The sequence below is a fragment of the Amblyraja radiata genome, chromosome 9 (assembly GCF_010909765.2).
Source record: "Amblyraja radiata isolate CabotCenter1 chromosome 9, sAmbRad1.1.pri, whole genome shotgun sequence".
Lineage (NCBI taxonomy): Eukaryota > Metazoa > Chordata > Chondrichthyes > Rajiformes > Rajidae > Amblyraja > Amblyraja radiata.
The window spans coordinates 6,822,968-6,844,447 of record NC_045964.1 but is presented as its reverse complement, the minus strand read 5'-3'; the positions used below and the strand labels follow the sequence as shown (position 1 = coordinate 6,844,447).

At 45.3% G+C, this 21,480-nt stretch overlaps 1 protein-coding gene across 1 annotated transcript in view; it reads left to right on the top strand.

Moving 5' to 3' along the window:
* sptbn5 (spectrin beta, non-erythrocytic 5) overlaps nt 1–21,480 on the top strand; it is a 288,791-nt gene that overhangs the window by 121,840 nt on the left and 145,471 nt on the right. The window contains exons 28-32 of the mRNA XM_033026595.1: nt 4,115–4,278; nt 6,594–6,726; nt 12,347–12,492; nt 13,938–14,052; nt 17,329–17,439. Coding sequence (XP_032882486.1) covers nt 4,115–4,278; nt 6,594–6,726; nt 12,347–12,492; nt 13,938–14,052; nt 17,329–17,439 — 669 coding nt within the window. The remainder of the gene's footprint in view (nt 1–4,114; nt 4,279–6,593; nt 6,727–12,346; nt 12,493–13,937; nt 14,053–17,328; nt 17,440–21,480) is intronic.

Sequence of the window (21,480 nt, the reverse complement as noted above, 5' to 3'; positions counted from 1 at the left end):
TGGACTTATTTTTTGAGACAAACGATACACCAGATATATCTGTATTATATATATATATCTGAAACCAGTCTGAAGAAGGGTTTCGGCCCGAAACGTCGCCTATTTCCTTCGCTCCATAGATGCTGCTGCACCCGCTGAGTTTCCCCAGCAATTTTGTGTACCACCAGATATATCGCCCATTTTATTATGGGAACCCTTCAAAGCATTTATTAGAGGAGTCATGATCTCATACCAAGCTTTTCAAAACAAAAAGAATAAGAACGAACAAAGACAATTAGAAGAACAAATCAGACAACTAGATATAGATAATGCTAAAGATCCAACTATGGATAAACATAATAAAATATTAATATTGAAATTTAAACTAAATAAGTTATTATCAGATAAAGTTATAAGACTATTCCAAATTACAAAACAGGAACATTTTGAATTCGGGGATAAACCCCACAAACTTCTGGCACGCCAACTGAAAAAACGGGAAAAAGACCACGCAATTTTAAAGATTAAATCAGATAGAGGGGAATTATTAACACTACCCAATGATATCAATAAAAGATTTGTTCAATTTTACCAGAATTTATACACATCCAAAACGCTAACAGACAATAACAAAGTTTCAAAATAGCTTACAGAAAAATTTAAATAATTGGGAATTGAAATTACTAGAAATTATCAAGCTATGTTGAATGCCAATTATAGTCCCTTACTTAAGAAATTAAATACTTTAATCAAATTCTGGAAAACGCTCCCGATGTTTTTAATAGGTCGAATAAATGCTATAAAAATTATCTTTCTACCACAAATCCTATATCTATTTCAATCAATCCCTTTATACCTTCCAAAAACGTTTTTCAAAAAACTGGACTCAGACATCACAAATTTTATATGGGTCTATAAATCCCACAGAATACAAAGAACACATCTGAGCAAACCCAAAGAGCTGGGTGGTCTAGCACTCCCTAACTTTATGTACTATAATTGGGCAGTAAATATTAAAAATATGATTCACCTGCTGGACAACTCTGCCCAGCAGACGGACTGGATTGTAATGGAGAGAGAGGACTGTTCCCCGTGTAATATAGGAGCGACTCTCCTCTCACCAATGATCCTGGATAACACAAATTACAATAAAAATCCAATTATACATAGCACAATTAGAACTTGGAAACAATTAAAACAGAATCTAAAATTAAGAAATTTATCTCTTTTATCTCCAATAGTTAATAACCCGTCGTTTAAACCTTCTATTATAGATAAATCATTTACACAATGTGAAAGAATAGGAATCAAAATGCTTGGAGACTTGTATGAATTTGGAAAATTACTATCATTCCAACAATTACAATTGAAATATAATTTGAGAAATAATCAATATTTTAAATATTTTCAAATATGTGACTATCTGAAAAAATATATAAAAGACTATCATAATATGCCTCCAGACTTACTGGACGAAGCAATGAAGCCAAAGGCAGAATCAGCAAACTTAATATCATACTTATATAACACTATTTTAAATATAGAAATACCTACAACTGACGGTATTAGAAGAGACTGGGAACAAGAACTAGCTATAAAAAGTTCAAAAGAGAGCTGGGATAAACACTTACTATATGTGCATAAATGCTCGATCAACGTAAGACATACTCTAATTCAATTCAAAACATTACATAGACTATACTATTCAAAAACCAAAATAAATAAACTTTTCCCTAACGTCTCACCCATCTGTGATAAATGCCGATCTCAAGAAGCTACCATAGCGCACTCATTTGTTTTTTGTATAAAAATTCAAAAATTCTGGACCGAAATCTTTGAAATCTTCACAAAATTATTTAAAATAAAATTGATACCAAAAGCAGAATGGATTATCATTGGAATAATGGAAGGTAGCCCTGAACTAATCGTGTTTCAAAAGAATTTATTTAATTACGGGCTAATAACGGGAAAAAAACTTATACTCAAATGCTGGACAAACACTCCTATACCAACAATAAATATGTGGATTTCAAATATGTTCGAAACATTACACCTGGAAGATATGAGACTCCTCCTTGCAGGCAAAGCAGACCACTTCCAAAAGACGTGGTCTGCATTTATTGACTTACTACAAGTATAAGGTGCAACAGTAATTTAAAAAATAAATGGTGCCAGGATCTGGTAACGGGGGATGAAAAATATGAAGTTGGTATATCCCTTTTTGCGTGTTTTTTTTAATAATAGAGCGATTGTTTCTCTTTCTTTCTTTTCTAGGGTCTATTTCTTAACTTTCTTCTCTAACTCTTTGTATAATGGGCTTTTTTTTTCAACACTTTCTTGCACTATCACGACTCTTTCTCACTTTCCTTACTTCCTTTATTTCTATCTTTCTTAAAGCTAAAAAAATAAAGGGGTACAACAAATGTAATAAGATATATGTGGTGTGTATTACTGTAACTTATTGTACTAGCCCGTCTTAACCTACCTGATCTCCCGGTGGCTCAGCACTTCAACTCCCCCTCCCATTCCCAATCTGACCTTTCTGTCCTGGGCCTCCTCCATTGTCAGAGTGAGGCCAAGAGCAAATTGGAGGAACAGCTCGGGTAGTTTACACCCCAGCGGTATGAACATTGACTTCTCTAACTTCAGATAGCCCTTGCTTTCTCTCTCCATCCCCTCCCCCTTCCCAGTTCTCCCACTAGTCTCACTGTCTCTGCCTACATTCTATCTTTGTCCCGCCCCCTCCCAGTCAGAAGAAGGGTCTCGACCTGAAATGTCGCCCATTCCTTCTCTCCAGAGACGCTGCCTCACCCGCTGAGTTACTCCAGCATTTTGTGTCTACCTTCGATTTTTCCAGCATCTGCAGTTCTTTCTTAAATAAATAGATCATTGTTAGTGAGGCGGAGGTAACAACAAAGCAAACAGAGGTAAAATGTAGTTGGAGATAGTAAGACTGGTTGGAGAATGACAGTCCTGCCCCAATTCAGTGTGTTAGCCATAGTTAAAGGTTTTTGTATGTGGTCAGCATATTCTGTCTGCAGCATGTGGAATGGGAGGAACTGTCACCCATATGCTAGACACAAAATGTTGGAGAAACTCAGTGGGTGAGGCAGTCTCTCTGGAGTGAAGGAATGGCAGACGTTTCGGGTCGAGACCCTTTGGACAGATCTATCACCATATACTGGATTTACTTCCTGTACCACATGTGGATAAATGTGAGGTTATCCACTTTGGTGGCAAAAACAGGAAAGCAGACTATTATCTAAATGGTGGCCGATTAGGAAAAGGGGAGATGCAGCGAGACCTGGGTGTCATGGTACACCAGTCATTGAAAGTAGGCATTCAGGTGCAGCAGGCAGTGAAGAAAGCGAATGGTATGTTAGCTTTCATAGCAAAAGGATTTGAGTATAGGAGCAGGGAGGTTCTACTGCAGTTGTACAGGGTCTTGGTGAGACCACACCTGGAGTATTGCGTACAGTTTTGGTCTCCAAATCTGAGGAAGGACATTATTGCCATAGAGGGAGTGCAGAGAAGGTTCACCAGACTGATTCCTGGGATGTCAGGACTGTCTTATGAGGAAAGACTGGATAGACTTGGTTTATACTCTCTAGAATTTAGGAGATTGAGAGGGGATCTTATAGAAACTTATAAAATTCTTAAGGGGTTGGACAGGCTAGATGCAGGAAGATTGCTCCCGATGTTGGGGAAGTCCAGGACAAGGGGTCACAGCTTAAGGATAAGGGGGAAATCCTTTAAAACCGAGATGAGAAGAACTTTTTTCACACAGAGAGTGGTGAATCTCTGGAACTCTCTGCCACAGAGGGTAGTCGAGGCCAGTTCATTGGCTATATTTAAGAGGGAGTTAGATGTGGCCCTTGTGGCTAAGGGGATCAGAGGGTATGGAGAGAAGGCAGGTACAGGATACTGAGTTGGATGATCAGCCATGATCATATTGAATGGCGGTGCAGGCTCGAAGGGCCGAATGGCCTACTCCTGCACCTATTTTCTATGTTTCTATGTTTCTATGTTTACCACAATCGAGCTGGATGTTGTTTTATTTCACTGTACAATGTAAACATAACTTCTTCCCACATCAGCACCCGTTATATTCTTTCATCTGCTCAAATGTTTTCAGTCTCTCAAGGGACAGATCCAGAATACCCATGGCCTTGCCAAGGAGCTGCAAAAGAATTCCCAGGAGCTTCCGCTCCGAGGGCTCATCACGTTTGACATGGTAGATGAGCCTCAGGAGCACCTTCGACAGCGGCTGAAGGAGCTGCAGGATCTTTGGTCCACCAGGTACGTGGACGGGGAACCCACCAAGCCCTTTCTCACCTCATGCATTCTGTCTGGCTGATAACTGCTTTACCAGAATCATAAAACACAGAAGCAATCCCTGTGGCAGACCACATCCTTGCTGGCTGTTCTACCTGTCTGAATCTAAGCCGTCTGTGCCATAACACCTCAAGTATTTGCCGAGATGCTCAAATATTGTGAGAATATCAAGTCAAGTCAAGCCAAGAGAGTTTATTGTCATGTGTCCCAGATAGGACAATGAAATTCTTGCTTTGCTTCAGCACAACAGAGGCATAAATACAGAACAGATCAGTGTGTCCATATACCATTATATAAATATATACACTCATCAATAAATAAGCAGATAAAGTGTAAATAAACAGATATTGGTCTATTAATGTTCAGAGATTTGTTTCAGTTGAGTTTAATAGCCTGATGGCTGTGGGGAAGTAGCTATTTCTGAACCTGGACGTTGTAGTCTTCAGGCTCCTGTACCTTCTACCTGAATGTAGCGGGGAGATGAGTGTGTGGCCAGGATGGTGTGGGTCCTTGATGATGCTGCCAGCCTTTTTGAGGCAGCGACTGCGATAGATCCCCTCGATGGTAGGGAGGTCAGAGCCGATGATGGACTGGGCAGTGTCTGGGCAATATCTGCATACACTACTAGTTCAGACACCATATTCCACACTCCAACCACCCTCCATGTAAAATAAATTCCCCCAAACCCTCTCCAAACCTATCTCTCTGACCTCAAGTCTTAAACAACCCCATCATGGCAAGAATGGGGTTGTTTGCTATTGACCCTATCTATAGTTCAAGTTCAAGTTCAAATTTATTCTCACATGTACCAACTAGGGTACAGTGATATTTGAGCTACCACACAGCAACAAGACACACAGCCACATAAAATAAAATTTAACATAAACTTCCACCACAGCGGAATCCACATTCCTCACTGTGATGGAAGGTAATAAAGTTCAATCATCTTCCTCTTTGTCCTTGTTCACCCGTGATCGGGGCTGTTGAACCCTCCGCAGTCGCCGCTGCCCTCGCGTGGATACTCTGGCGTCGGGATGGATCGGAACACTCCACGGCATGGAGCTCCCGAGTCAGCCTCTTCTTCCCGGCTTCACGGTCTTAAAGTCTACAGGCTCTTCCACAGGCGATCCTCGGCAAAGGATCACAGGCTCCTTTGATGTTAAAGCCCCTCATAACTATATATCTGCTCTTTCTGCTCAGGGTAAAAGAAAATCAGCCTCCCCGGTCTTTCCTTATTGCTGAAATGCTGCAATAAAGGCAGGCATCCATATGCCTTCTTCACCACTTTATCCACCTGTACGGCAACTTTCAAAACCAGTAACCCTCAAGGACTCCCTCTGCATCAGTATCCCATGGCCCTTACAATCCTACACTTATCTGCTTACCCAAACTGCATTTGCCAATTAAATTCCATGTAGCATGGATTGCCCCAAACATTCCAGCTGATCTTTAACATCCCTATATGTAACCTCTTGGCTATCTATAACACCACCAAGTTTCATTTCATCAACAAGTCATATCATTGTATCATTAACTTTGACGTTTTGCCCTTCTATACAAGTTAAACTATGATATATCTATGCTGATGCAAAATCCAGGACAGTCCGGCAACAATAGCTCTCTTCCTTTCTGAAGATAGTTTCTCCGTGTTCATAAGTGAGGTCATAGGTAGTGAGCAGAATAAGTAATGAGCAGAATTAGGCCATTCGGATATTCAAGTCTACTCTGCCATTCAATCATGGCTGATCTATCTCTCCCTCCAAACCCTATTCTCCTGCCTTCTCCCCATAACCTCTGACACCCATAGTGATCAAGAATCTAGTTATCTCTGCCTTAAAAATATCCACTGACTTGGCCTTCACACCCTAGTGTGGCAAATAATTCCACAGATTCATCACCCTCTGATTAAAGATATTACTTCTCATATCCTTCCTAAAGGAACATCCTTTAATTCTGAGGCTATGACTTCTGGTCCTCGACACTCTCACTAGTGGAAACATCAACTTCATCCAAGCCTTTCACTATTTTGTATGTTTCAATGAGGTCCCCCCTCATCTTTCTAAACTCCAGCGAGTACAGGCCCAGCGCCGTCAACGCTCATCATAGGTTAACCCACTCATTCCTGGAATCATTTTTGTAAACCTCCTCTGGACCCCCTCCAACACCAACTCATCCTTCTTCAGATATGGTGCCCATAATTGCCGTGTACACTTTAGGTTGAATAAATGTGACGTTGATGTTTTGTGGCTGATTTGATGGGGAACGTGCTCAATTTGCAGGATGCAGAAGCTGGAACAAACGCTGGTATTCCATGAGTGTGTGCGGGAAATGGGGGAGCTCGAGGAATGGATCGCACAGCAGTTTCAGGCGGCCAGCTCTGAGGATTATGGAAATGATCACCAACATATCCTGGTAAAAATGGCTTCAGCCCTTATCACTTGTGTGACTGCCCCTTTAACCGTTAATTCCTTCTTCACAGCTCCCTCGCCATTAAAAAAAAAAAATGACCAGAAATATTATTCAATTGGTTACAATACTATTTACGAAACTAAACAATTCAACCAAACCCACCACCATAGTATGGGCGGTCACGGTGGCGCAGCGGTAGAGTTGCAGCCTTACAGCGAACTCAGCGCCGTAGACCCGGGTTCGATCCCGACCACGGGTGCAGTCTGTACGGAGTTTGTACGTTCTCCCGTGGGTTTTCTCCGAGATCTTCGGTTTCCTCCCACACTCCAGAGACGTACAGGTTTGTAGGTGAATTGGCTTGGTAAATGTAAAAATTGTCCCTAGTGGGTGTAGGATAGTGTTAGTGTGCGGGGATCGCTGGTCGGCGCGGACCCGGTGGGCCGAAGGGCCTGTTTCCGCGCTGTATCTTTAAACTAAACTAAATTACAAGTAAAACAAAGAATTCTTGAATAACTATTTCCCCATCCTTATTAAGGAAGCATTCCACCCCCCGCGGTGCCCAGCGGTCCTGGATATACCCCAGGGTGCCCGTGACAATGCGTAGTCCCTCTCTAGTACCACCCGGGCGCGGACGTAACCCCGGAATAGGGGCAGGCATTGAACTCGGGCAGAGCCCTCTTCCGCCTGGCCCCCTCACCATTGATTCTGAACAGACAGCGGAAGACTACAGTCCCACATGTTGGTCTTCAAGTGTTTGATTTATTTAGTTTAGTTTAGTTTAGGGATGCAGCATAGAAACAGGCCTGTCAGCCCACCTAGGCCGTGCCAATCAACACTCACACATTAGTACATTAGTTCTATCCTACACACTCGGGACAATTTACAGAAGCCAATTAACCTGCACATCTTGTGGGAGGGAACCAGCGCACGTGGGGACAGGGAGAACATACAAACTCCGTACAGACAGCACCTGGAATCAGGATGGAACCTGGGTCTCTGGTGCTGTGAGGCAGCAACTCTACCGCTCTGCCACTGTACTAGTCTGATATGTTATTTTATAAATGAGAGTAACTCGAGACTCAGCCTTTGCATCATTCACCTCCTAGGCTCCAAATGAATAACTAACCAGGTAGGAGTAGAGAAACTCTGTACGATGAGAGAGAATGAGGCTCTGGTGAGGAATTACAAGGTTAATTCCCGGGCAGGACTGTCATTTGCTGAGAGAATGGAGCGGCTGGGCTTGTATACACTGCAATTTAGAAGGATGAGAGGGAATCTTATTGAAACATATAAGATTATTAAGGGTTTGGACACGCTAGAAGCTGGAAACATGTTCCCGATGTTGGGGGAGTCCAGAACCAGGGGCCACAGTTTAATAATAAGAGGTAAGCCATTTAGAACGGAGATGAGGAAAAACTTTTTCACACAGAGAGTAGTGAATCTGTGGAATTTTCTGCCTCAGAAGGCAGTAGAAGCCAATTCTCTGGATACTTTCAAGAGAGAGTAAGATAGAGCTCTTAAAGATAGTGGAGTCAAGGGATATGGGGAGAAGGCAGTCAAGGGATATGGGGAGAAGGCAGGAATGAGGTACTGATTGGGGATGATCAGCCATGATCATATTGAATGGCAGTGCTGGCTCGAAGGGCCGAATGGCCTACTCCTACACCTATTGTCTATTGTCTATTGAAAGAAGGCATGGATCAGGTAAAGGCAGCTGGGATGAAATGCATCGCTGGTGGACTACAGGGCATTGAGGAGCATAGTTGACGATATCAGGAGGCAATAAAAGGCAAGAGATGGCTCTGCAGACGAGGTTAAGGATAATCCAAAGTGATTTTATAAGTACATCAAGAGAAAGAGTGGAACTAATAAGATCAGAAACCAAAGCCATCATCTCTGTGTGGATCCGCAGGAGCTGGGCAAGGTCCTTAATGAGTATTTCTCCTCTGTTTTTACCGTGGAGAAAGACATGAATTTGGGAAAATTAATGTCCAGGTAAAAATGAAGACACTCCATATTACAGCTGAGGAGGTGCTGAATGTCCTAAAATATATGAAGATAAAGAAATCTCCCAAATGAGGGGTGATCTTCTAGAGATGTATAAAATCACGAGGGGAATGAATTTGACAGTTGCCGGCAGTCACCGAAACAATCTCCTAAGTGGGACAGGCCCATAATTATCAGAAAGACAAGCGATAGGGACCTCACCAATTGCAACCTCCCCTCCAAGTCACACAACATCATGACCTTTAGTTTAGTTTAGAGATACTGTGCTGAAACAGGCCTTCAGCCCACCAAGTCCACACCGACCAGCGATCCCTGCACATTAAAGGGCCTGTCCCACTACACGAGTTTACCCAAGAGCTCTCCCGAGTTTAAAAAAAAACAAACTCGTGGTAAGTTTGTAGAATGTACGTAGCGGGTACGTCGGAGCTCGGGGACGTCTCTTAGCGGCTCGTAACGCTAACGGCAGGTACTCGGGAAATGCGGTAAGCTCGTGAAGACTCGTGAAGATTTTTCAACATGTTGAAAAATGTCCACGAGAGCCCCAAGTACCTACGAGCAGCTATTACTGTAATTCTCCGAGTTCGAATAAGGGGAAACTCGGGAGAACTCTTGAATTAGCTCGTACAGTGGGACAGGCCCATAACACTACCTTACACACAAGGGACAATTTTACATTCTACCAAGCCAATTCACCTGCAATCCTGTACATCCTTTGGAGTGTGGGAGGAAACCGAAGATCTCGGAGAAAACCCAGGCAGGTCACGGGGAGAACGTACAAACTCCATACAGACAAGCACCCACTTGTCAGGATGGAACCTGCGTCTCTGGCGCTGTAAGGCAGAAACCCTACCGCTGCGCCACCGTGCCGTTCCTTAGAAATATTATACCATTCTTTCATTGTTGCTGTTTGTAAATCCAGAACCTCTTTCCTCAACAATTAAGATTGGGCAACAAGGCATGATTTGCCAGCAACCCAGCAGCACCCGCATTCTGTAAAGAAGTACATTTTAAACGAGCTACTGAAAGTGAGAATTAGCTTTTCCTCTAGCACGGACAAAGTCACAGCTCCAGGGCTAAGTGGGGTTGTGCAGTTGAAGTTACCCCCTGCACTCCCTTTCCAGTTAGAAGATGTAATGTATTCTTGTTTCTTGGCTCCCTAAGTAAAAAGAACGCCTTTGTTGCGAACAGTCATGGAACTTGGCCCTGTCTCCACACACTGAACTGATAGTAGCTGGAAAGAGATCAGCTGAGAAGATCCCAAATCAACTCCATGTCAAAGCGGTGATATATTTGATAGTTTTGACGACCCTCCAGAGATTAGTAATGCAGCTCAGACCTGAAATATAGAAACATAGAAAATAGGTGCAGGAGGAGGCCATTCGGCCCTTCGAGCCAGCACCGCCATTCATTGTGATCATGGCTGATCATCCCCAATCAATAACCCGTGCCTGCCTTCTCCCCATATCCCTTGATTCCACCAGCCCCTAGAGCTCTATCTAACTCTCTCTTAAATCCATCCAGTGATTTGGCCTCCACTGCCCTCTGTGGCAGGGAATTTCACAAATTCACAACTCTCTGGGTGAAAATTTTTTTCTCACCTCAGTCTTAAATGGCCTCCCCTTTATTCTACGACTGTGGCCCCTGGTTCTGGACTCGCCCAACATTGGGAACATTTTTCCTGTATCTAGCTTGTCCAGTCCTTTTATAATTTTATATGTTTCTATAAGATCACCCCCTCATCCTCCTAAACTCCAGTGAATACAAGCCTAGTCTTTTCAATCTTTCCTGAGATCCAGGGCTGCACATACTGTATAACCTGTAATTTTCTCAAAATAAAAAAATAAGCAAGTCCATTATTATCATCATCATTCCTCTGCCAAGTTGCAATGAATATAAAGTAGTGATGAGAAGTATTAACATCAAACCGGACAGTAAGAACTTGAAAACAGAAATAAATTTGCAGTGAATATGAAAATCTGTGGGAAAAATACACAACTTTATCACTGAAAAGAGGATGAATTTGGAAAGAAAATGTCAGAGCTGTATATAACAGCTGATGGGGTGAAAGGTGAGGACTAGGGGGACTCTGTCCCTTCTGCGACTGGGAGCAAGAGCACAACTATGGGGCAAAGAGAAGGTGCAGTAAGGGATCCATCTATGACAGTGGGGGGGAAACCATGTTAAGAGGACATCATGGGCATGTCTGGAATGAAGTGCCTCACGTTGGGAGCAGATGTGGCAGAGACTGGGAAATGGAGAGTAGAGAATATCGTCTTTGCAAGTAGCAGAGTAGAGGAAGTGTGTATGAAGAAACTACAGATGCTGGTTTAAACCAAAGATAGACATAAATAGCTGGAGTATCTCAGCGGGACAGGCAGCATCTCTGGAGAAAAGGAATAGGTGACGTTTCAGGTCGAGGCCCTTCTCCAGACTGGGAAGTGTAATCCAGATACCTGTAGGGGTCTTTGTTGTGGACATCACAGAGGCGGTGGTGGCAGCGACGGTGCTGGGGGTCTCGGACTCGTGGCGGTGGGGCACGTGGTGTGATCCGGCATAGAAGCCTCGCATCTGCGGGTGGTCTGGAGTGTGGCTGAGCCAAGGGGGGTTGGTGGTGTGACCTGTCCGGAGGCGGGCAAGCTCGTGATGCTTGGTGGAGGGCGGGTGAGTGGGGAAGTGGGTTGGGCGGAGAATAAAGTGCGTTTGAGGTCCATTGCACGTCTGGGTGAGTGAGGATCCGAGCTTCGGGAGAGACAGAGCGGAGGGCGCATGGCAGAGAGTGCAGACCAGGGACTGCAGCAATCACGTATTGTCTTTCCACTGACTGGTTAGCACACAACAAAAAAGCTTTTAGTTGTACCTCAGTGCACGTGACAATAACGTAAACTGAACTGAACGGGGCATGGAAGGGGAACTGTTGCCAGAAGTGGTGGATTGAGTGTAGGTACCAAAAATCCTGGTTGGATCCAAACTGGAAGGCCCGCAAACAGAGCGGGAAGTCATGTGGACATCGGACCAGAGGAAACAGGTTTGTGAGAGGGGCGAGATTTAATAGGAACCTGAATGGCAACTTTTTCACTCGGAGGGAGGTGAATACATGGAATGAGCAGCCAGAGAAGGTAGTTGAGGCAGCTACTGGACTAGCACTTAAAAGACACTTGGATGAGTACATGGGCAGGAAAGGTTTGAATGGGGCAAGCCAGGCCAAATGGGACGAGCTTAGATGGGGCATCTTGGTTAGCATGGATGAGTTGAGCTGCAGGGCCTGTTGCCTTGCTGTGTGACTCTATGACATGTCCAATGGACCAGATGTGTTCAGTCTCAATAATTTGCAGAAAGTAGGTAAGAACTTTGCACGTGCCCCAAGCACAATCTTCCCACGTTCTTGATTTAAAGATATCCCTTATTTGCCTTTAAATTTCAAAACAAATTTCACGTTATTGGAACAAACCTGATTCCATTTGCCAAGTTCTCTTAAATGCTCCTGATCTGCTGAGTATTTGTGTTTAATTCATTTATCAACTCTTGCAGAGTTTACTTTGTCATTCCTGTTAATATGAAGTGCATATCTGGCAATGTAACTGTATCATCATTGTCTATGGTGTTTTTGCCTTGTTAGCACCTGCAGGCATTGTTTGAAGCCTTCCAGCATCAAGTGGAGACTGGAGATGAGCGAGTCCATGGTTGTGAAACCTTAGTCAACGCACTTGTTGAAAAAGGCCACCTGCAGTCGAAGGAAATTGTCCAGAGGCAGAATCTGTTGAGGTGGAGTATTCTCACGTAACATTGTAGACCATTTCAGCATATTGAGTCTATGCCAGCTAAAGGGCCTGTCCCACTGTACGAGGTAATTCAAGAGTTCTCCTGAGTTTTCCCCTGATTCGAACTCGGAGAATGTCCGTAGCGGGTCCGTAGGAGTTTGTGGATGTCTCGTAGCGGCTCGTACGAGTAACGGTAGGTACTCGGGAAATCCAGTAAACTCGTGACGTTTTTTCAACACTGAAAAATGTCCACAAGTAAAAAAATACTCGTGATGAAATTTTCTTTTACTTTTTACTCGTACGCGCCCCTACGAGACATCCACGAACTCCTCCTATAATAGACTTTATTTGTATTTCTATCATTCTACAGACCTTGTCTGGGAACCTGGGGCTCACCAAAATTGTTCCCAATTGGGCCCCGCTCCTCCTAAGGCCGGCCATCTTTGCTGGGATCATCCAGAGGAAGTTGGTGGACTTCTTCTGGGGCAACTGAAGGCACTGGGTCTCCGCAGCGGTCCTGAGTCTCCCGATCAAGGCAGGCGGTCAGTCACTGGCGTGCATTCGCACAGTTCTCTGCCTCAGGACCCTGCCGAGGCACCCGTCCCGTCAACGTCCTCCCGGGTGGCACGTGCTGGCACGTGACACAGTTTCTCCAGCGGGGCTGCTGCCTTCATGGAGGTACGCTGATACCGGTGGTGGGTGTCATCCGTGCTGTCCTGCAGAGGATGCCCGGCTTCTACCTGGACTTGAGTCTAAGAGGCTGGAGCTTGGTTGCCAATCGACCGGGGGGCCCCCCTCCGCCGGCTGAGGGCGATGTCCCGGTCGTGGGAACGGCCGGCCCCCTGTCCCACCCCACCGGGTGTCGGGGAGGCTCGAATGTGTGAAGTAGTTCCGGCTGTGCTGAACCCCACTCAGCCAGAAGTACTCGTTGGACCTAGAAGCCGCCTTTCCTCGACACCTTTTACACCCCTCCGAGTCGCAGGGATGGGCTCCTCCTCCACACCCTACACGTCCTCACCCTGATCCACCACCCAGACATGATGTGGTTGGGTGGGGGGGGGGATGCCATCCGGTCGCGAGAGGTTCCCCCCGGTGGAGGTTCCTCTATGCACGGATTCTGCCCCTTTTTATCTGGGACCTGGGGTGGAGGGTACCACACCAAGGAGTCCCATACAACCAATTCCTGAGCCAGGTCACAGCCTTGCCAGCTGCCTGCCTGCAGGCTGGAAGAGTCTGTGTTCCACATATACATGGAGCGCGTGAGATTACAGCCTCTGGTTGATTATTTGAAGGGGTTTCTGGCTTTCTGACTCCATTTTAGTCCCACCATCCTCACCTCTGGGCACCCAGTGCATAGAGTAGAACATAAGATGACCTGCTTGGTTTGCTCCTGACTCTTAACCCTTGCCTATGGCCGTGACCTGTTGTCATGTTTTGCACTTTTTGCAGGGATTTATGGAGCAGTCTGCAGAAGCAAGTTCACAAGAGGGGACAGAAGCTACGCGTTGCTGCAGAATTTCACAAGTGCAGCCAAGACCTGGCTGATGCCCTCACCCACATTGAGGTGGGTACCTTGGCCTTTCTGCAATTTGGCAGGATGCTATTTTGGAATAGCTAGAAATATGTGCTGCTACACATGTTCAGTTTAGTTCAGTCTATTGCCATGTGTACCGAGGTACAGTGAAAAGCTTTCGTTGCGTGCTGACCAGTCAGCAGAAAGACAAAACATGATTACAATCGAGCCATTTACAGTGTACAGATACATGATAAGGGAATAACGTATAGTGCAAGATAAAGCCAGTCAAGTCCGATCAAGGATAGTCCAAGGATCACCAGTGAGGTAGTTCAGGACTGCTCTCTGGTTGTGGTAGGATGATTCAGATGCCTGATAACAACTGGGAAGAAACTGTCCCTGAATCTGGAGGTGTGCGTTTTCACACTTCTATACCTTTGCCCGATGGGAGAGGGGAGAAGAGGGAGTGGCCAGGGTGCGACTGGTCCTTGATTATGCTGCTGGCCTTGCCGGGTCAGCGTGAGGTATAAATGGAGTCAATGGAAGGGAGGTCGGTTTGTGTGATGGTCTGGGCTGCGTCCACAATTCGCTGCAACTTTCTGCCATTTGGTTCTTACATATTCTGGTCCAATTTATTGAGATCAACTCCTTTTGCTGTGGGACTCTTAACCATGTTAGCAGTGGGTTGGGCCCAAAGCGCCCCAGAATTAACTGCTACTCATATTGGACATTTTGAGATGTTCTCTCCACCCTGGGTTCCCAAAGGTAGGAATCTGGGGCTGAATTTGTAGAGCAACCTTCTTCAAATACAGAACAGGAGCTGCAACCTCATGCATTCCATATCTAACCTGCCTGCGCTACATAGAACACCCACTGTACCTGCCGAGGAAGCGCTTTTAATGAGACAATGGAAGATATACTTCACTCTGTAATTATCTCACTTTGTACATGCTATACATGTTAAATTAGACACGGCACTCATGCCATTAAACTGCACTCTCCACCTATTTAGTTGCACTAAACATTATTCCCTTATCATGTATCTGTACACTGTGAATGGATCGATTGTAATCATGTTTTGTCTTTCCACTGACTGGTTAGCACGCAGCAACAGCTTTTGACTGTACCTCGGTACATGTGATAAACTAAACTAAACTGAACCTGGGCTTTTATCTCCTACCAGGTCCCGTGTATTGGCTGTTTTTTGTTCCCAAGAGTCAAGAGTGTTTTATTATCATGTGTCCCAGATAGAACAATGAAATCCTAAAGGGCCTGTCCCACTGTACGTGGTAATTCAAGAGTTCTCCCGAGTCTACCTGATTCGAACTCGGAGAATGTCGGTAGTGGGTCCGTAGGAGTTTGTGGATGCCTCGTAGCGGCTCGTACGAGTAAAAAGTAACCATTTTTTTCATCACGAGTATTTTTTTACTCGTGGACATTTTTAACAGTGTTGAAAAAACGTCACGAGTTTACCGGATTTCCCGAGTACCTACCGTTACTCGTACGAGCCGCTACGGGACATCCACGAACTCCTACGGACCCACTACGGGCATTATCCGAGTTTGAATCAGGGGAAAACTCGGGAGAACTCTTGAATTACCTCGTACAGTGGGACAGGCCCTATACTTGTTGCAGCACAATAGAATATGTAAACATAGTACACTGTGAACAATATAATAAACAAGAAAAAAAGTTCAATGTATTTAAATAAACATACTCACACATATATATAGTTGACACAAAATGCTTGAGTAACTCAGCGGGACAGGCAGCATCTCTGGAGAGAATGAATAGGTGACGTTTCGAGTCAAAAACTTTTTTCAAACTAGTGGAATCCCTTCTCTCCTGAGATGCTGCCTGTCCCGCTGAGCTTTTTGTGTCTATCTTGGGTTTAAACCGGCATCTGCAGTTCCTTCCTATATATACAGTAGCAATGTTACAAAATTTTGAGATTTAAAAAATCAAGTCTGTAATTTATCCCATCAGATAAAGCATAAAAAGAAGTTTAATTTGACACCTAATTCACTTTCATATCTCAAGTATTTAAAAAGTTATGGCCATTTTCATACTGGGAAATGAGCATCTTGTTCCCTATTGATTTTCTATGGACATAACATAAAAGCTGTGATCGTGAACAGTCAAAAGCCCATAACTTTCTTAAAAATTAAAAGAACTGAATGAAATTTTCAGTTATCATAGATTGAAGCATTCTGAAACAAATATAAAATAATCTTTCTTGGATGACCTGAAATTAAAGCATATAATTAGTTAGTTACCCAAGTGTAGCTAATTTCAAACTTCAATTACTAGATCTAAACATCTATCCATTTCTTAATAAATGATTAACATTTTTAAATAGCCTAAGTGTCCAAATAATATTCATAAATAATTCACAATAAAACATGATTTTTAAATCTCATTTACATTAATTTATAGGCCAAATGGAAGGAATTTAGTCTTTAATTGCTGTAAATTAAAGTCAATTTTAAATCAGCTTTCTAGTGGGATCCTGTGAACGCGCTGGTTTAGAACGTTCACATTGCGGTAGATTTGTGCCCTCAAATGCCCAGAAAAATACTGCGGGATATAATGCGCCCAAAATGAGCTACTCGCAATATTAAACGTTGTATAAAGGGATCTTAAGAAGCCCTTTTTAATGTAAAAATATGCAGCCTACCTTCAGTTATTTGCTCTATGAGACCCTGACAGCTGCCGGTGGTCGCGGGTTTAGAGATTGATTTTTAAACTACTATAACTATTATACGAGGCCTTTAAAACTAATAATAGCTTTTGCGACGGGGTCTTCCAGCGATTTTTCGTTAATAATTAACTAGGCTGAACATCTTCGATTTGAACAGCCTAGAGAAAATCGCGTTTTAAACCCGCCCCCTCTAAACGGCGCCAACATCGCGCACACCCGCAACGACAGATTTTCAGCGACGCTTCAGGTAGGCTTTGCAACATACCTATATACAATATCTGTGTGTTTGTGTGTGTGTGGATATATATATACACACACACACATACACACACACACACACACACACACACATACGTATACACGCACACTCAAACGTACACATAATAAAACAAACAAACAATAACAGCGCAATAATAGCAATAATAATCCATGTAGTTCAGAGCTTATTTGGAGGTTACAGTGTGTAATAGTCTGATGGCTACAGAGAAGAAGCTGTTCCTGAACCTGGTCGTTACACTTTCCAGGCTCCTGAACCTTCTTCCCGAGGGCAGGGATGAACCAGGAATGAGCTCACAGCCTGGGAGCACCAATGTATTGTCTTACACCCTTTGTTTCTGTCTCTCCAGGAGAAACGTAAAAGCATTCCTGATGACATTGCAAGTGACCGTCAGAGCGTTCAGGCGCAGCTACATGTACATGAAGGGCTGGAGCACGAACTGCCAGGGGTTGAGCAACAGGTAGAAGACTCTTTTAATTTTATACCACATCACTACGGCCATTAGAATGGAGCAGTATGAGCTATATTTACAGGTGATAGTACTACACGATCTCCCGGTTGCCAAACACTATAACTCCCCCTCCCATTCCCATTCTGTCCTGGGTCTCCTCCACTCAGAGTGAGACCCAGCGCAAATTGGAGGAACAGCACCTCATACTTTTATTTTTATAAATAAATTTTATTAAATAAAATATTTCTTTATTTATTATTTATTTTCATCTTACTTGACTGTAAGGAAAATCCATTTCGTTGTCTCTATGAGATAATGACAATAAATTGAATACAATACCATATTTTGCTTGGTTTGGCTTACACCCCAGCAGTATGAACACTGACTTCAAATTACCCTTGCATCCTCTCTCTCTATCCCTCTTCAATCCTAGTTCTCCTACTAGTTTCACTGTCCTCCAGATGAATTTTATTGTTTGATTACCTCGTTGTCACCCCCCCCCCCCCCCCTCAGCCAACAATGAAATGTTTTTATAAACCCACTGACTCCCACAGCTATCTAGACTACACTTCTTCACACCCTGCTTCCTGTAGAGGCTCTATCCCCCGACTCCCAATTCTTCCGTCTACGCCGCATCTGCGCTCAAGATGAGGTGTTCTATATCAGGATATCCGAGATGTCCTCATTCTTTAGGGAAAGGGGGTTCCCCTCTTCTAGGGTCTCCTCGATATCCCGCAGCTCCACTCTTGATCCCCCTCTCCCCTGTCATAACAGGGACAGAGTCCCCCCCAGTCATCACCTTCCACCCCATCAGCCGTCACATACAACACATAATCCTCCAGCATTTTCGCCACCTCCAACGGGATTCCACCACTAGTCACATCTTCCCATCTCCACCCCTTTCCACATTCCGCGGAGACCGTTCCCGTCCGCAACTCCCTGGTCGACTCATCCCTTCCCACCCTAACCACCCCCTCCCCAGGCACTTTCCCCTGCAACCGCAGGAGATGCAACACCTGTGCGTTTACCTCCCCCCTCGACTCCGTCCAAGGACCCCGACAGTCTTTTCAAGTGAAGCAGAGGTTCACTTGCACCTCCTCCAACCTCATCTACTGTATCTGCTGTTCCAGGTGTGGACTCCTATATATCGGCGAGACCAAGCGCAGGCTCGGCGATCGTTTCGCTGAACACCTCCGCTCAGTCCGCCTGAACCTACCTGATCTCCCGGTTGCTGGACACTTTAACTCCCCCTCCCATTCCCACACTGACCTTTCTGTCCTGGGCCTCCTCCATTGTCAGAGTGAGGCCCAGTGTAAATTGGAGGAACAGCAGCATATTTTGTTGTACAGCTTACACCCCAACGCTATGAATATTGACTTCTCTAACATCAAGTAACCTTTACCTTCCCTCTCTCTCCATCCCCACCACCTTCCCAGTTCTCCAACTAGTCTGACTGTCCTCATTTACATTTTATCTCTTTGCTTTTGTTGCCACCTTCTCCTAGCTAACAACGATCTACTCTACATTTTCCTTGATCTCCACCCCCTTTGTCTTGTTTTCACACTTTACACTTCCTTATCTCTATCTCCCTTTCACCTGATTCAGTCTGAAGAAGGGTCTCGACCCGAAACAACACCCATTACTTCTCTCCAGAGATGCTGCCTGTCCCGCTGAGTTACTCCAGCATTTTGTGTCTATCTGCAGTTCCTCCCTACACAGTACTATGTTGACTTGCATTATAGATCCTCACACCACCTGAAAGGTAAAGAATTAACCGAGCAGAGGTAATTTATTATGTAGCTGGTGGTGTCTTTGTGCTATCTTCCCTCTGGCTCATTTGATGTTTCTGGGCAACATGGTCTGTCTTCTCTTTCATAGAACATAGAACATAAAACAACAGCATAAAACAGGCCCTTCGGCCCAAAATGTCTGTGCAGACCATGATTCCAAGACCATCTCTTATCTACCTGTGTATAATCCATATCCCTGGATTCCTTCATATTCAAGTGCCTATACAAAAGCCCATCATATCTGCCTCAATCACCAACGCCAGGCATTCCTCACCCTTTGTGTAAAACATGTTGCCTCGCATATCTCCTTTAAACCTTGCCCCTCTCACCTTAAAGCCATGCCCTCTAGTATTTGATTTTCCCAGTAGTAACTTATGATATACCAAACCTTATCTCTGTGTCCTCTTCTGTCCCTTCTCTCTCGCTCCACTCTCTCTCTCTCTAACCCACGGCTTCCTCCTCTTCCCTCCTCTCCCCATCTCTCATTCTCCCCCTCTCTCCCACTCCTCCCTCACCCTCCCCCCCCTCTCCTCTTTCTCCAGTTCTCTCTCCTCATACTCCTCTCCTTTCTTTTGTCTCTCTCCCCTCCCCCCTCATCCCCCTCTCGTTCTCCCTTCCCTCTCTCACCTTCTCCCTGTCATCATCCCTCTCCTCTTCCCCTTCCTCCTTATCCCTGTCCTCCTCTCTCCCCTCCCTCTCACTCAGGCACGGAAATCCCTATCAGAATATGGAGGGGACAGGGGACACACATTTTTTTGGCAGCCGCATGCGCACACTCACACACACACACACACACACACACACACACACACACACACACACACACACACACACACACACACACACACACACACACACACACACACACAGACACACACACACACACACACACACAACACACACACACACACACACACACACTCACACACACACACACACACACGCGCGCGAGGCTTTGGAGGCTCAATCCAGTGCTAAATGCAGCTCAACTCTGCCTGTTTCACCGGGTTAACTTACAGCCCTGCCTGGACTGAAGGGACACCAGTGCTGCTTTTCCTGGGCCGTATTTCCCGCAAGTCCAGGCAGGGCTGTAGGTTAACCTGGCGTGAGAGGCAGAGTTGAGCTGGGTTTAGCGCTGCTTCTCTGCGCTGGCTGTGGGCCTGGGGGCACCGCACCCGTATGACTCCCGAAGTCTCTGGCCACCCGCGGGCGTGGGAGGGGGGGCAGTCGGGGATGGTCCAGTGGCGGTTCGGCAGCGATTGCAGCGTTGGAGACCCGGGATCAATCCTGGCTGCGGATGAGGCGCAGGTCTGTGCCGAGATTGTTTTGGCACGTCTCCCTCCTCCAATGATCGGGCTGAATCATCATGTCCCGCCCCCATTGCCTGCTGACCGACGTCTCTCTCATCCAATCGGCACCCTCGATCAGCAGCCCCACCCCCACTGTCTCACGGAAAGCGGAGATTTCACTCGGTTTTAAAATCCGGATTACAAAAACTTGGGGGGGACTGTCCCCCCCACCTCTCAAAACAGAGGGGGGAACGTGTCCCGCTGGGCCCCCCGGGATTTCCGCCCCTGCTCTCACCCCCTCTCTCTCACAGTGTCCCGCTTGCTCTACACTCACGGGGTCGTGTTTCCACACTACTTTACTCCCTACTCATACACAGTCTACCTCAAAGGCTCCAATTGATTCCAGCCTCCGCAGCCTGTCAGAGAATTGTGCTGTACATGTCCATCCCCTATTTTCTGATGGCGCTTGTGTATTAGCCACCATCCCTAATTACGTGAAGAGAGGTTGATGTACCAAGAGTCGGTTTGTGTCAGTCTGCGGGTCAGGCAGCATCTCTGGATAGAAGGAATGGGTGACGTTTCGGGTCGAGACCCTTCTCCAGACTGAGAGTCAGGGGAGAGGGAGACTAGAGATATGGAAGGGTGCAAATACCATGCAAGGTGTGAAAAGGACAGATCAAAGCAGACAATGCTCAAAGGAAATGTAGAATGGCTCATTGTCAGCTGAGGGGAATGTGACAACCAGGCCTATAAACTAAAATTAATCAGGGGGACTGTGAAACTAGTAGGAAAACAAGGGTGGGGGAGGGATGGATAGAGAGAAAGCAAGGGTTACGTGAAGTTAGAGAATTCAATATTCATACTGCTGGGGTGTAAGCTGCCCAAGCAAAATATGAAGTGCTGTTCCTCCAATTTGCTTTGGGCCTCACTCTGACAATGGAGGAGGCCCAGGACAGAAAGGTCAGTGTGGG